The sequence below is a fragment of the Otolemur garnettii genome, unplaced genomic scaffold (assembly GCF_000181295.1).
Source record: "Otolemur garnettii isolate 467f Iridium unplaced genomic scaffold, OtoGar3 scaffold00142, whole genome shotgun sequence".
Classification (NCBI taxonomy): domain Eukaryota; kingdom Metazoa; phylum Chordata; class Mammalia; order Primates; family Galagidae; genus Otolemur; species Otolemur garnettii.
The window spans coordinates 2,239,919-2,255,478 of record NW_003852537.1 but is presented as its reverse complement, the minus strand read 5'-3'; the positions used below and the strand labels follow the sequence as shown (position 1 = coordinate 2,255,478).

Below are 15,560 nucleotides of genomic sequence, written 5' to 3'. Positions count from 1 at the left end.
TAAAAAAAACAAAGAAAAAGACATTTTTATAAATATGTCATGTAACATTTTATTTCTAGGCCTAGCTTATATATATATATATATATATATATATATCTTTATTCAACCAATCAAACTAATTATGTTATGAAATCCTCTGTGTTAGTCTTTTTATTTTGCAATTTATTTTGGCCAGGACGGGGTTTGAACCCGCCACCTCCGGCATATGGGGCCAGCACCCTACTCCTTTGAGCCACAGGCGCCACCTGTTAGTCTTTTTTTATTGAGACAGAATCTCATTTTGTCACCCTCAGTTGAGTGCTGTTGCATCACAGCTCACAGCAACCTCAAACTCTTGGGCTCACATGATTCTCTTGCCTCAGCCTCTCAAGTAGCTGGGACTATAGGCACCCACCACAACACCTGGCTATTTTTAGAGACGGAGTCTTGCTCTTGCTGAGGCTGGTCTCAAACTCCTGAGCTCAAGTAATCTATCTGCCTCAGCCTCCCAGAGTACTAGGTTTACAGGTGTGAGCCACCTCACCTGGCCTGTTGTTAGTTTTCTTTCAAATATCAAAGTCTGAGTATGAAACATTAAAAATTCCTATGATGGGCGGCACCTGTGGCTCAAAGGAGTAGGGCGCTGGCCCCATATGCCAGAGGTGGCGGGTTCAAACCCAGCCTCAGCCAAAAACTGAAAAAAAAAAAAAAAAAAAACTCCTATGACAAGTGTTTTTCTTTTTTCCCATCTTTCCAGGTAATTTTCCTTACAGGACCTTCTTTATGTATTTTGATGCTCTAATATTCCAAAGGTGCAGATCTATAATATATTCCCTGTAAATTTACTTTTTACATCAGAAGGAACTCTTTTTGTTGTTGTTATTGAGATAGTCTCACCCTATGCCTGAGCAGAGTGCAGTAGTGTAATCATAGCTCACTACAACCTCAGACTCAGGTTGCAGGCATCTTATTGCCTTAGCCCCCGGAGTTCCTGGGATTACAGGTGCACATCATGAAGTCAGACTGGGTTTTTTTATCTTCTGAGCAGTCAGGGTCTCATTCTTGCTCAGACAAGTCTCAAACTCCTGAGCTCAAGCGATCTTCCTACCTCAGCCTCCCACAGTGCTAGGATTACAGGCATGAGCCACTGGGACTGGACAAAGGAACTGTTTTTGTTCTTTTTAATACTTTTCATTTTAAATTCTACTCTTCTGATGTGAATATTGCTACCGTTGCTTTATTTTTGCTTTCCATTTTATATTTACAAGCAAATACATGCATATATGTATCTGCTCATATTTTCTCTCTCTTCCACAGAGGTATTTATTTATTTTGAGACAGAGTCTTTCTATGGTGCCCTCAGCAGAGTGCTGTGGCATCACAGCTCACAGCAACCTCCAACTCCTGGGCTCAAGTGATTCTCCCACCTCAGCCTCCCAAGTAGCTGGGACCACAGGCACCCACCACAACGCCCGCCTATTTTTTGGTTGCAGCCACCATTGTTGTATGGTGGCCGAGCTGAATTTGAACCCATCAACTCAGGTGTACGTGGCTGGCGCCTTAGCTGCTTGAGCCACAGGTGCCGAGCCAAAGACAGAGGTTTTTAAAGCAAGACAAAATTCCTAGTCTAGAGCAGCCAGTGGTTGTTTTCATCTCTTGTCTAGGTTTGTTTGTATTTATTTATTTATTTATTTGAGACAGAGTTTCATTCCATTGCCCTGGGCAAAGTGCTGTGACATCACAGCTCACAGCAACCCCAACTCTTGGGCTCAAGTGATCCTCTTGCCTCAGCCTCCCAAGTAAAGTAGCTGGGACTATAGATGCCCACGACCACGCCAAATCAATTTTTATATTTTTAGTAGAGATGGATGGGGTCTTGCTCAGGCTGGTCTCAAACACCTGAGTTTGGACAGTCCATCCACCCAGAGTGCTATGATTACAGGCATGAGCCACCGCGCTTTGCCTCTTATCTAGGCTTAGAAAATCTACTATGCAAAATAAGAAATTGAGAAACATGCCTGCTTTTCTGCCCTTCTATATAAAGAAGAAAACAGACACAAAAGGGTATCCCAAGAGAAAAATAGTAAAATCTAATTTTTTCAATTCACATTGCACGGAAAATGTGCCTATTATTAAAGTGACTGGTTAAGCTATTGAGGTATTTAAATAAGAAACAAAAAGAATATATTTGCATTTAGAACAGAGGATGCTCTGCTTAACAATATGTGTGGAGAACAGGGCTGTGAGGCAGCAGGGCCCAGCAGCTTGGGAGAAGTCCAGGGGCGACCCCCCCAAACACACTTATCCTCCTTTCTCAAAGAACAACATATTTTCTTTGAAGCTTCAATCTTTAATTGAAGAAGAAAAACATGTTTTCCTTGAAATTTTTGCTTTTAACTTTACAGCTGCACTTCAAAGTAGTCACGTACATTTTCCAGCTAATCTTATAGATATGTAGCTCGCTCATATTTTAGAGGTCACACAGTAGTAACAGATTATGTTCACTTGGGAATTTGTGCCTGTTTCTCTTATCATGATTAAGTTGAAAATGTGTCTTCCTTCCTTGAGAAGCAACTCTGTAGTGCCTCTATAAAATAAAGCTGTTTGAGCATTTGAGCGCTGGTAATAGCTGAAACTATCCAAGTCCTCCCAGTCCCATCTTTCTTTTTTTAAAATTTTGAGACAGAGTCTCACTTTGTTGCCTTCAGTAGAGTGCTGTGATGTCACAGCTCACAGCAACCTCAAACTCTTGGGTTCAAGTGATCCTCTTGCCTCAGCCTCCCAAGTAGCTGGGATTTCAAGTGCCCACCACAATGCCCAGCTATTTTTAGAGATGAGATCTTGCTCTGGCTAAAGCTGGTCTTGAACTTGTGAACTCAAGCTATCCATCCACCTCGGCCTCCCAGAGTGCTAGGATTACAGGCATGAGCCACTGTGCCTAGCCCGCATCTTTGTTTCTTGTGTGCTCTTTCTCAATCCCCACCATTCCCCCTCTGGCCCATTCTGGTTTTTTTTTTTTTTTGAGACAGAGCCTGAAGCTGTTGCCCTGGGTAGAGTGCTGTGACATCACAGCTCACAGCAACCTCCAACTCCTGGGCTCAAGCGATTCTCCTGCCTCTGCCTCCCAAGTAGCTGGGACTACAGGTGCCCGCCACAATGCCTGGCTATTTTTTGGTTGCAGCCATCATTATTGTTTGGCAGGCCAGGGCTTGATTCAAACCCACCAGCTCAGGTGTATGTGGCTGGCACCTTAGCCACTTGAGCCACAGGCGCTGAGCCAGACATCATATGTTTTTATAAATAAAATTTTATTGGAACACAGCTATGCTTGTTTCTTTACATATTGTTTACGGCTGCTTTCACACTCCAATGGGAGAGTTGACTAGTTGTGACAGAGACCATATGGTTCCTCAGGCCTAAAATACTGACCACCTGGGCCTTTAAAGAAACATTTACAGAATGTTAACACCAGAATAGGACTCCAAGGGATTTCCTGACATGCACGTGGAAAAGCAGAGGGCGTGGTGGTTGGAACATGGACTTTCTAGCTGGCAGCCCTATTTCTGAAAGTCTATTCTTCTCTGACCTATGAGTTAGATATTATTATTCCCATTTTTCAGGCAAGGATAACAATACCTAAGGACTCACTTGTTCCATACTTCTACTTCCTTACCTGTAATGTAGATATACAAGTAACTACCTCTCATACAAGTAACTTCCTTACCTGTAATGTGGACATACAAGTAACTAATGAGGACTACACAAAGTCACATGTGTGAAACCCAGGCAGAGGAAGTGCTCTCCGCTGTGGGGTGGGGTGGGGGCATCTCTGAAAGGAAGAGAGACAATCCTCTCCCTAAAGCTAGGGCAAGAGGGGCTGGTCCAACAGGCCTCTCTAAATTCTTTCCTGCTCCATTTCATATTTTTCTGCCTTCCAAATCTTGACCTTTCTTAAGACCAGCCCATTTCTCAGCCCTCCAGAGAGCACAGCGGATCCTTAGAGCCCCAAAACAGGTTTTCCAAGCTCATCAAAGCCTCAGTATCTTTACACTAACTCCTCACTCTCTATGGGAGCCTGGGGGGAGCAGAGCAGAGTAAGGAGTTTGCACCATAGATAGCAGCATCCTCCCACAAACTCCGGGTATCTGTCCATCGTCTGCCTGGGCTCAGTGTCCATTCTCCTCTTCCTAACCCACCTCCTCCAGACTGGCTTGCTTAGAAAGAGGAGTAAAGAGGAATGAAGCCAGAGTACCTGGGTTCTGCCCCCATCTGCCATCACTGGTTGGGTGCCCTTGAAATCAAATGGGGAGAAATCCTACCGACCTGACCTTCCTTAAAGGGCTGATTTGGGCACTGACAGCCTCCTCTGCTAGGCTGTGTTCTCCAGTGACTACTTCACCAGGCCTGGCAGGCAGCAGGTGCTCGAGGAATGTTTGAATGGAAAGCAAGCAAGTGGAAAAAGGTGGGGAGAACACGCACTCTGGACAGTGCGTGGGACTGGGATGATGGGGCACTGGCAGGGGCTTTGGAGAGTGTAGGGGGTAAGGACATACCCATCTCCGAAGTCCCAGCTATAGAGGAATGAGGCAGTCTTGAAGAAGTTGCTTGGGTCGTGGAGGAGGAAAGAGACTTTAAGGATAGTCTTGGTGAGGTAGGAGCTGGGCCAGGGCAGGGAGGTATTCTGGGTGACCACAAGGTTCCCCACAAGGAACTCTGGAACAAACACAGGTGAGAGTGACATCACTGGCAGCTGACAAAGACACCACTCCCCCACCCAGACCTTTGGCTATTGGAGCTATGAGGGGTGAGAGGGGTGAGATGACCCCGAAGATTACGTGCACAGCTCTCACTCCTGACCCTCTTACCAGGACCCCACACTTTCTAGCACAAAAGATGTATAGGACCAGAAGGAAATACATGAGCTTAGAAAGGAACTTTGGGGGCTCGGTGCCTGTAGCACAATGGTTACGGAGCCAGGCACATACACCAAGGGTGGTGGGTTTAAACCCGACCCAGGCCAGCTAAACAACTGCAACAAAAAAATGTCGGGCATTGTGGTAGGCGCCTATAGTCCCAGCTACTCGGGAGGCTAAGGCAAGAGAATTGCTTAAGCCCCAACGTTTGGGGTTGCAGTGAGCTATGATGCCCTGGCACTCGACCCAGGGCAACACAATAAAATGTCAGATGAGTCTAGAAAAAAAGAGTAGTTCTACTGGTTGCATCTCCACACCCAATGTGCCAGGCTAGGTCAGGCCGCTGTCCTGTGTTTCCTTCTCTAAAAAGAAAAATAAAATAAAGGCTGATTTTCTTTTTCACCACAAAAGCAGAAAGTAAGACAGATGGGCTTAGTAAAGTTGGAAAACATTCAGATGTAGAATAAAAAGAAGCTACTGGTCATTCAAACACTGCCACTGTGGACATTTCAAAGTACTGCCAAGTGTCTATGTGTTTATTTAACACATATATACATTAACCACAGTTCATCAGGGTTAGACAGCTCTGTACTTTGCTTTTTTTGTATGTGGAATTTTGTAAACATGAATATTTACCCTTGACATTACAAACTCGTTGCAAGCATCACTGTTACTAGCTGATTAAATTATTTCATTATATTTAATGGGTGCACACCTAGCTTGTGTATGTTTTCTTTTGTTATTATTATATAAACACCAGTGTGATGAGCATATTAGTGTATAAAGCATTATCCAAATAAAGATTTACTTCCTAAAGATAAATTCTTTATTAGAGTATAAGCTCCAAAAGGGCAAGAGAGCAGGACACTTCTGGAATAAGACAGAGAATGAGAAAGAGAAAGCAAGGGAGAGAGGTGGCGCCTGTAGCTCAAGCAGCTAAGGCGCCAGCCACATAAACCAGAGCTGGCGGGTTTGAATCCAGCCTGGGCCTGCCAAACAATGACTACTACAATCAAAAAATAGCCAGGGCGCTGTGGCAGGCACCTGTAGTCCCAGCTACTTGGGAGGCAGAGGCAAGAGACTTGCTTAAGCCCAGGAGTTGGAGGTTGCTATGAGCTGTGATGCCACAGCACTCTACCCAGGGCAATAGCTTGAGGCTCTGTCTCAAAAAAAAAAAAAGAAAGAAAGTGAGAGATAGGGTGCAGGGTAGGGGAGAGGGAAGAAAAAACAGTGAATGAATGACAGGGTCAAAGACTTAAATAATCTATAACCATCAATACCTATTGGCCTGCTGCTCTCAAGTACTGTATTAATTTACAGCCCCACTAGCAAGTGTGCTTTAAGCATTCAATTCAGCACAATTCCTGCCAGAATAGGCATTACCATTTTCTGATCCCTTTAACTTGCCCGACAAGAGAGAAGGAGCCCATGGACCTAATTTGCACTTACATGATTCCTAGCAAGGCTGGTATGCAGTTCTCTGTACCAGGGGTTTGGAGGTAAATTAGTAAACAGGGAGACTCCTCACCTGTGATAGGGAGGACCACAGAGCCCCTGGCCACAGGCTGGCACATCCAGCAGTCGGCAGCAGTCACCCAGATGGAAACCGGGAAGTCCCCGGGCATGCTGCTGACCACGCGGATGGTCGAGCTGAGATCCTTCTCCGTCTTGCTAGTGAGCCTCAGTGGGGTGTGGATCCAGTGGAAGCGGTAGAGGTGGGCATTGCCACGCAGGGCCAGGCTGCCATTGTCCTTGGCTACCAGGCTAGCCAAGATGGTCACCTCTGCAGCTGTGGTGGTGGGGCCATCAGTGGTGATATTGAGTTCATACAGTCCTAGGAGCCCGGAAACAAAGACTGTGTTTCAGTAAGGAATCCCCACTGTCACCTCTGGGATGGTGTCTGTTACTTTGTTTTATAGGTAGAGAAACTGAGACATTAAGCAACTTGCCCAAGGGTCACTTCGTTCAGCAACCCATTTTTAAACTGGATTCAAACCTAGGCCCAACTGACTCCAAATCACAGACTCTTTACATTGTCCCCAAATTAATTTTTCTTTTCATAGCAGCTAAGCACGGACTTACAGAACATGTGGATGGTTGGGGCCTGGCCTGACCAGGCTGTAACCTTAGCCAAATGTATAAAGTTAGAGGTTCCAGACCTGTAGCCATTGACCACATATGGCAATGTAAGTGTCAATTAAAATGAAACAAAATCTAAAACCCAGTTTCTCAGGTCACACCAGCTGCATTTTAAGTGTTCAACAGCTCCATGTGTCTGGTAGCCACCATATTGGACAGCAAAAAGTTCTACTGCACAGGCTGTGTGAGGGAACCTCAGAATTGCTGGCAGGGCCACCACTGGACCTTTGTGATTCCAGCCAGGATAATCCCTGCGAGAATGTGACCTGTACTACCTGGGATGCAGCTCTTACAGGGAGCAGAGGGGGCTTCTGACAGGTCACCTGTAGGAAACAGGGCCTTGAGCATAAGGAACACAGGCCAGGTAAGGGACCTTTAAATAACACCTCACATACACCATATTGAAGGTAAGACTAACTATAAAATTCTGAAAACAGTGAAAAGTAGAAAATAAAATATTTTATTAAAAATTAAAATAATATAGCTCAGCGCCTGTGGCTCAAGCGGCTAAGGTGCCAGCCATATACACCTGAGCTGGCGGGTTCGAATCCAGTCTGGGCCCACCAAACAACAATGATGGCTGCAACCAAAAAATAACCAGGCGTTATGGCGGGTGCCTATAGTCCCAGCTACTTGGGAGGCGGAGGTAAGAGACTCCCTTGAGCCCAGGAGTTGGAGGTTACTGTGAGCTGTGATGCCATGGCACTCTACCCAGGGCAACAGCTTGAGACTCTGACTCAAAAAAAAAAAAAATAATCAAAATAATAGGCAGGGTGCCCATAGCACAGTGGTTATGGCACTGGTCACATGCTCCAAGGCTGGAGGGTTTGAACTCAGCCTGGGCCAGCTTAACAACAATGGCAACTGCAACAAAAAAATAGCTAGGGCTTGGCACCCATAGCTCAGTGAGTTGGGCGCTGGCCACATACGCCAAGGCTGGCAGGTTTAAGCCCGGCCCCAGCCTGATAAACAATGACAACTGAAACCAAAAAAATAGCTAGGTGTTGTGGTGGGCGCCTGTAGTCCCAGCTACTTAGAAGGCTGAGGCAAGATAGTTGCTTAAGCCCAAGAGTTTGAGGTTGCTGTGAGCTGTGACACCATGGCAGTCTACCGAGGGCAAGATAGTGACACTCTGTCTCAAATAAAAAAAATTAAAATAATAGGCAGGGTGCCCATAGCTAAGTCGTTAGGGCACTGGCCACATTCTCTGGGGTTGGTGGGTTCAAACCTGGCCCAGACCAACTAAACAAAAAAAAAAAAAAAAATTAAAATAACATAGGCCAGGTACGAGGGCTCACACCTGTAATCCCAGCATTCTGGAAGGCTGAGGTGGGTGGATTGCTTGAGCTTAGGAGTTTGAGACCAGCCTGAGCAAGATCGAGACCCTGTCTCTAAAAAAATAGCCAGGCATTATGGCTGGCGCCTGTAGTCCCAGCTACTCAGGAGGCTGAAATGAGAGAATCACCTGAGCCCAAGAGTTGAGGTTGCTGTGAGCTATGACTCCATGGTACCTGACTCTAGGGCAACTAAGTGAGACTCTTGTCTCCAAAAAAAAAACAAAAAAAAAAAAGAAAGAAAGAAAAAAGAAAAGGAAAATTAAAATAATAACAACCATTGCTACCATATTTGGGTATTTCTCCCTATATACTTTTAAATTATCTGTTTTATCAGAGATTATTCATCACATTTTTATTTCACTTCATTATCCTGGGCATTCATTTTTCTTTTCTTTTTTTTTGAGACAGAATCTCACACTGTCACATAGCCTGGAATGCAGTGTCACAGTCATAGCTCACAACTCCTAGGCTCAAGTGATCCTCCTACCTCAGCCTCCCAAGTAGCTGGAATATAGGCACTTGCCACCATGCCCTGCTAATTTTTGGGGGGGGGGTGTTGTAGGGACAGAATCTCACTTTATCGCCTTTGGAAGAGTGCCATGGCATCACACAGCTCACAGCAACCTCCAACTCCTGGGCTTAGGTAATTATCCTGCCTCAGCCTCCCAAGTAGCTGGGACCACAGGCGCCCACCATAACCCCTGGCTATTTTTTGTTGCAGTTTGGCCAGGGCTGGGTTTGAACCCGCCACCCTTGGTATATGGGGCTGGCGCTCTACCCACTGAGCCACAGGCACTGCCCGCCCAGCTAATTAAAAAAAAAAATTCTGTGGAGTGGGGAGGAGGGAGGGTGATTGGAGGAATCTCATCTAATGTGCACAATGTGAGGGTGTTCAGCACACCCCCAGATGAAGTGCTCAACTATAACTTGAACTTTACCTTAGAAATGAAAACAATGTAACCTAAAAATTTGTACTCTAGGCTCCGTGCTTGTAGCTCAGCAACTTGGGCGCCAGCCACATACACCAGAGCTGGCAAATTTGAATCTAGCCTGGGCCTGCCAAACAATAATGACACCTACAACCAAAAAATAATTGGGTGTTCTGATGGGTGCCTGTAGTCCCAGCTAGTTGGTAGGCTGAGGCAAGAGAATCGCTTAAGCCCAAGAGTTTGAGGTTGCTGTGAGCTGTGACATGACAGCACTCTATGCAGGGCGACAGCTTGAGACTCTGTCTAAAAAAAAAAAAAAAAATGTGTACTCTCATACTAATCTGAAATTTTTTTTTTTTTTTTTTTTTTGGTAGAGACAGTCTCCCTACATTGCCCAGGCTGGTCTCAAACTCCTGGCCTCAAGCAATCTTCTTGCCTTCACCTCCCCTCCCAAAGTACTAGGATCAATTTAAATTAATCTCATGTTGCCATGCCTTGCCTTGATTATTTTCCTGAGTCCATTTTCCATCATTCTTTAACTGTTTTAGATAGCTGCATAATGTTATATAAACAAAGTAAGATTTTCAAAATAAGATTTGTTTCCATTATAAAAATAACATATATGCATAAAGAATATTAAACTGAACCCACATGAGGTCTTCCCACTTGGGTCTTTCCCTCTGCCAGAAGCTCTGGTGCTTTTTACTCTTTCTATATTTCTTTCTGTCTACTAAATTCTATCTTACCACTGGAAAAAAAGAAAGAAGGAATATTAAGCTATCCTATTACCCTTCCCCTCAAAGATAACAACTGTTATCAGACTGTTATCTTCCCATCTCTTTTCTATGCATATAAGTTTTGTTAAATAGTCATAATCACATGCCACACACAATTTTAAATTATTTTATTTTCACGCGCCAACATATTAAAAGTATGTCTGTGGTCCCACTAATATCAATTTCAATATTTGCATGATAATCCCTCAAGCAAGTATATCTTAATTCACACAATCCTTTGCTCTTTTCAACAGTGCTACTGCACATCTGGGCATGGAACACTTTTCCTGTCATTTGGTTCTTTCTTCAGGTGAGATTTATGTGGGGCTTCATGTCAAAGAGGAGCTGGGATAAGGGAAGGGTGAGCACTGTAGGCTGCAGCATGCACCTGGGCAGAGGAGGTAACACAGGAGGAAGGGGCAAGGGGCTCTCCTCACTCAAACCCACCTTCCCAATGGTGTTTATCCCTCCTGTGGCTTCAAGTATCTTCTTGATGCTCACAGAGCCCAGTGACCTACTCCCTGAACTCTAGGCCCTGCACTCAGACACACAGTAGTTACTAACCACAATTTAAATTAATCTTATTTAAATGCTTAAGTGTAATTAAAACTAAAAAGTCAGTGTCTGAACTGCATTAGCCACATTTCAAGTGCTTAACAGCCACATGTGGTGAGTGGCTACTCTTTTGGAAGGTGTCCATAAAGAACATTCCGATCATTCCCTGAAGTTCTATTGGATGGTACTAGTCTAACCTTCTACATTTCCCCTCATGCTTCTCTGTTGGGGTTAGAGGATCCACTGTCCCAAGAAGCAATCCCCAAGCCTCTGCTATCTCAATTCCTCCCATCTGAGCATGTTCCCCTCCTCTCCATTGCTGAAGGCCAACCCTGTCTGCTGCAGCCTTGTCAATAGCCCTCCACCTCCCACAGAGTCCAGAATGATATTTGGAATAATCCCCTTATGGCCGGCCCTTATGTGTGCTCTGCCCTTCCCTGTCACTGGGTTCTGTGAGCTGTCTTTGCTGCTGGAATGTCCTCTCTACCTTTTTGTCCATAGACAACCTCTTTCAGGAAGTTTTCGCTGTATTGCTTGTCCCCTCAATGCTCTCCTAACAGCCTGAGCCCACCATTGTCACAACTCCATGTAGGAATGAAGGTGTACTTCCCTCACTGCACTTGGAACTCCTTGAGGGCAATAGTCACTTCCATCTTCTCTGAGCTCTGCACAGTGCTTGGCACATTGTAGTCATTTGATACTACCACTGTAAGTCACAACAGGGTGTGGCAGGGATACTCCATGGGTGTTCTGAGAGGCCCATACCCAAAGATGCTGGGGGAGGGGACCCAGAAATACAGGACATGTTCCTGCCCTGAAGGCCTGATTTCCTGGGAGACCTGCTGGACTCTCAGCAAAACAGAGAGGTGAGTTCGTCCGCAGCTGTCTCCTACTCACCTTGAAACAACGTTGCCTGTCCCAAGTGGAGACTCAAGCTCTAGCTTTTCCTCTGGCCCTTTCTTCCAAGGCCACTTCTTTAGTTATAAAGTCACTTGAGTCAAGATGCCAAGGGCTGGTCACTTCCAAGGAAATGCTGGCATTGAAAATGGGACCTCCCCTTAACCCCAAAGAGAGATTTGTGGGCATTGTGGTAGAAGTTTCTTCAAGCAAATGCAGTGTACATAACACAATGAATGACATGAGGCCACAAAGGCCACTGCTGCTGCTGACTGGGGCTATCCGATAAGTCTGCACCACCAGCATTTGGCCAGGCTGCGCAGAAAGAAGTAGTTGGATGAGAGGCCACCTCCTCCTTTCTCCCTCTGGCTTCCGGGAACCCCCCCTCCGCTCCTGCTTCTCTCCCCCCTTCACAGCGTGGGCCAGAGTGAGGCTGGCAGGTGGCAGGGACATTCGGTTGCATGCTAATAGCCAAGCAGCATCTGCAGTGAGATGGGAGCATGTCAGCATGACACAGATCTGCAGATCTGTTGCCAGGGGAATGAAATCAGGAGGGTGACTGCCTGGGGCTGGGAGGGGGGGCTGGTTGGGGGTTGGGAGGGATGGGCCTGCTGTACACATTGTCACAGACACTGGTCCAGCTCTCAGGTTCAGCCCCCCACCTACCCAGCTGCAAGAAGGCTCCAAGAGCACTTTTTCTCAAACTAGCTTTTTAAAATCAGGTGTTCCATAGCCTGGTTTATGCCATCCCACATCCCCAGGGCTCTCAGAGGTGTCCAGGGCACCCAGGGCTGAAATGGGCCATTGAAGGCTTTGCCACCAAGTATGGATAAAGGACCCTAGTCCAGGGCCTGCTGCTCTACCCATCACATTTGTCTTTCCAGGTTTGGGGGAATCCAGAAACTTGTCCTTGGAGTGTGAAACGGCTAAGGCAGGGCCTTAAGGACTCCACTGGTGCCCCAAGTGACCCAGCACTAAAGGGACCAAAGCAAAAAGAGAAGGGACAACTACCCCAAAGGTTGGCCCATATAAGAAATACCTACCTGCTAAGTCCCCAGGCTTCCAAGTAAAGCTAGCACATTTTCCAGCAACATAGCATGTGATGCCCTGAACATTCCAGAAAATGGCTACACCAGCCCTTTCACATGGCAGATGCACACTGCCCCAAAGACTTCCTAAGGTACCTCTTAAGTCTGGATAATACAACCTGGAATTCATTAATGGACTACTGCCTTGACTTATAAACCCCTGGTGTACAAAGTTTCCGTGCAGGCTTAAACAAGGAAGGGTGGAAGAGGCCTCTACTTTTCCCCTATGTGCGAAGGATAAGGTATGTTCCCCAACACCACTCCCAGCCACTGTCATTTTGATCATATCAAGGATTTGATCAGCCAGCTTGGGAACTACACATGATTTCCAAAGAATTCATTCATTTTTGTTTTGTTTTGTTTTTACAATTTCAGACACATTGATAATTTCTGGACATAAATAAACCTAAAGGGCAAGAGACCCCTTTCAGAGGGAAGCAGGTGATCCTGACCAAGCACAATTCCCACAAAATTCTCCTAATTCATACTTGAGTTATTGCAGGGTTTTATTTTACCTTGTGGCTTTTCTTTTTAAAATTTCCATTAGATCCCTTCCTCTATCTACCACTCTTTCATGGGAGGTGGGTGCAGGGATGAAAAATGTTGGATAATTTTCAACCTTCTTACCTGCCCACACTCCACCTGTGCCTCTACATGTCTCCAATCTGGTTCCTTTTTGGTTCCCCCAAACTGACAGAAAGCCTGGTGCTTCCCTTCCAACAGTGGGGAAATGGGGTTGGCAGAAACACGATCACCTGGCCTTGGGTGGGCCCCAGAAGAGGCTGTCAGGTCGGGTCCATTTTGGAAATCACTCCCAGAAAGGAAATGGCAGACTGGCCTCCTGGGCTCTAAAATCACCCTAAAGCCAAGGCACACTAGGTGGAAAACCCTTCCAGGTAAAGGCGACATACTAAGGCCAAAATGCTGCTCCGCGGGCCACCTGATGATGCGTGCTCCCTGGGTGGCTGCGGCAAGACAACCTACTCTGGCACATCCAGGCCTCCCGCATCGTCTTCCCATGCCCCAGCAGGCGTCCAGTCCCCAGGCATCCGGACGCAGCTGCGGCCACCTGCGCGGTTTCCAACGCAGGGCCCACCCGGGAGTGGAAGCAGGAACCTAGAGGGGCGGGACCCCACCTCAAGTGCCAGGGCGACTTCTAAGGAGAGGGGTGAAGGGGATGAGCGGAGGGTGTCTCAGTGGCCTCCCTGGAGGAGCATCGTGCGCGCAGGGCGCACGGAGCCACCTCCGTAGCCCAAGCTTCCCGCGAGCCGCCCCGTGGGTAACTGCCCCAGGCCCCAGGCTGACTGCGGCTGCGGGGAAGCTGGGAGGCCCCGCGCCTTACCTGCGGCCACCCTAGCCGGGGCTAAGGGCAGAAGGCAGGCAAGCCAGAGGATGAGGCTGAGGCGCGACCACCGTGCCGGAGCCATGGCGGAGCCCGGAGCTGGAGCAGCGCCGAGCGGACGCGGAGGGAACGCGGCTCGATCTCAGCGGCGGCGCGCTGCTCCAGGCGCGCGGCGCGAGCTGTGCGGAAGGTGCGGATGCCGGGCTCGCTCGTCTTCGTCTTGGGATGCTCTGTCTCTGCGCGCCACCGCCGCCGCCCACGGCCCGCTGCGCGACCCCGGCCCGCGTCAACCGCGCGGTGCCCTGTCCCTCCCCGCATCCCTCTCCGCGTCCCTCCCCATGGCCGCGCCCCCTCCCCTCTCCGTGTCTTTGCCCCTCCTCTCTCCAGCTCCCCTCCCGCTGGCTCTGACTCAGCTTCCCCAGAGGTGTGCGCTGCGCTGCCAACCGCCTGTGGGCCCATGGGGTTCTTCTCCAAGTGCCATCCCTCTGCCCACTCGCAGTGTGGAGATGCTGTTCTTCTCTAAAGAAATGTCGAGCGCCGACGGTGTGCCAGGCGTGGGACAAAGGGCCAGAAAATGCATGCCCCTTACCCCTGCTGCGAAAGGGGCCTCAGCTCTCGGCCACTGCACTGGCTCGGTTGTCATTCCTCAGTTTACCTGCTTGTGCCTGCTGTAAAGTGGGGCTCGGGCTCATATCGGGGAGCATGGCTGCTTTGTGTCAGTGAGGGCTTTGAGAGAGTCACACAACCGTGATGAGGTGTGATGGGCCTAGGCAGACACTTCCACCTGCCACCTGGAGCAGAGCTTTTCTCTCCCAGAAGCTGGCCAGGCCTTGCGGGCTGGGCCCTGGTTCCAGCTGTCCTCTGCTTTGCTCCATAACTGGGCAAGGGATCCTCCCATACAGTGAGGGGGTTGGATGGCTTTTCTGGTCCGGCAGGCACTGATTGACCATAACTGCATGATATAAGGATACCCCCCCCCCCCCCCCCCCCCAACACTTCCATCTCTTGGGAAGGGAGGAGACCGGATCTGAGTGAGTCTCTTGTGAAAATTAAAAGTGCTGGGCCAGGCTCAGTGCCTGTAGCTCAAGTGGCTAAGGCACCAGCCACATACACCAGAGCTAGCCGGTTCAAATCCAGCCTGGGCCCACCAAACAACAATGGCAACTACAACCAAAAAAATAGCCGGGCATTGTGGCCGGTGCCTATAGTCACAGCTACTTGGGAGGCTGAAGCAAGAGAATCGCTTAAGCTCAGGAGTGGGAGGTTGCTGTGAGCTGTGATGCCAGAGCACTCTACCCAGGGCAACAGCTTGAGGCTCTGTCTCAAAAAAAAAAGAAGTGCTGGACTGATGTCACCTTTGGGTAACATCAACCACCACACTGGTAGAAATACCAGTCCTGACTTGGCACCTGTGGCTCAAGCAGCTAAGGCTCCAGCCACATACACCTGAGCTGGTACATTCAAATCCAGCCCGGCTCGCCAAACAGCAAAGATGGCTGCAACCAAAAATAGCCGGGCATTGTGGCCGGTGCCTGTAGTCCCAACTACTTGGGAGGCAGAGGCAGGAAAATTGCCTGAGCCAAGGAGTTGGAGGTTGCTGTGAGC

General features: G+C 48.0%; 1 protein-coding gene across 4 annotated transcripts in view; it reads right to left on the bottom strand.

The window, feature by feature from the left end:
- The window catches only part of TMEM130 (transmembrane protein 130), a 26,913-nt gene extending 12,820 nt beyond the window's left edge, over nt 1–14,093 (bottom strand). Inside the window, exons 1-3 of one of the 4 annotated variants that reach the window (XM_003798889.2) lie at nt 13,956–14,093; nt 6,421–6,726; nt 4,533–4,692 (exon numbers count right to left, since the gene is read on the bottom strand). In XM_003798889.2, coding sequence (XP_003798937.1) covers nt 4,533–4,692; nt 6,421–6,726; nt 13,956–14,040 — 551 coding nt within the window. In that variant the 5' untranslated portion in view covers nt 14,041–14,093. Of the gene's footprint in view, nt 1–4,532; nt 4,693–6,420; nt 6,727–13,384; nt 13,470–13,955 lie in introns of those variants that run through there. The other 3 variants (XM_012810775.1, XM_012810776.2, XM_012810777.1) reach the window with 3 other exon arrangements.
- Nucleotides 14,094–15,560: the final 1,467 nt, after the last annotated feature.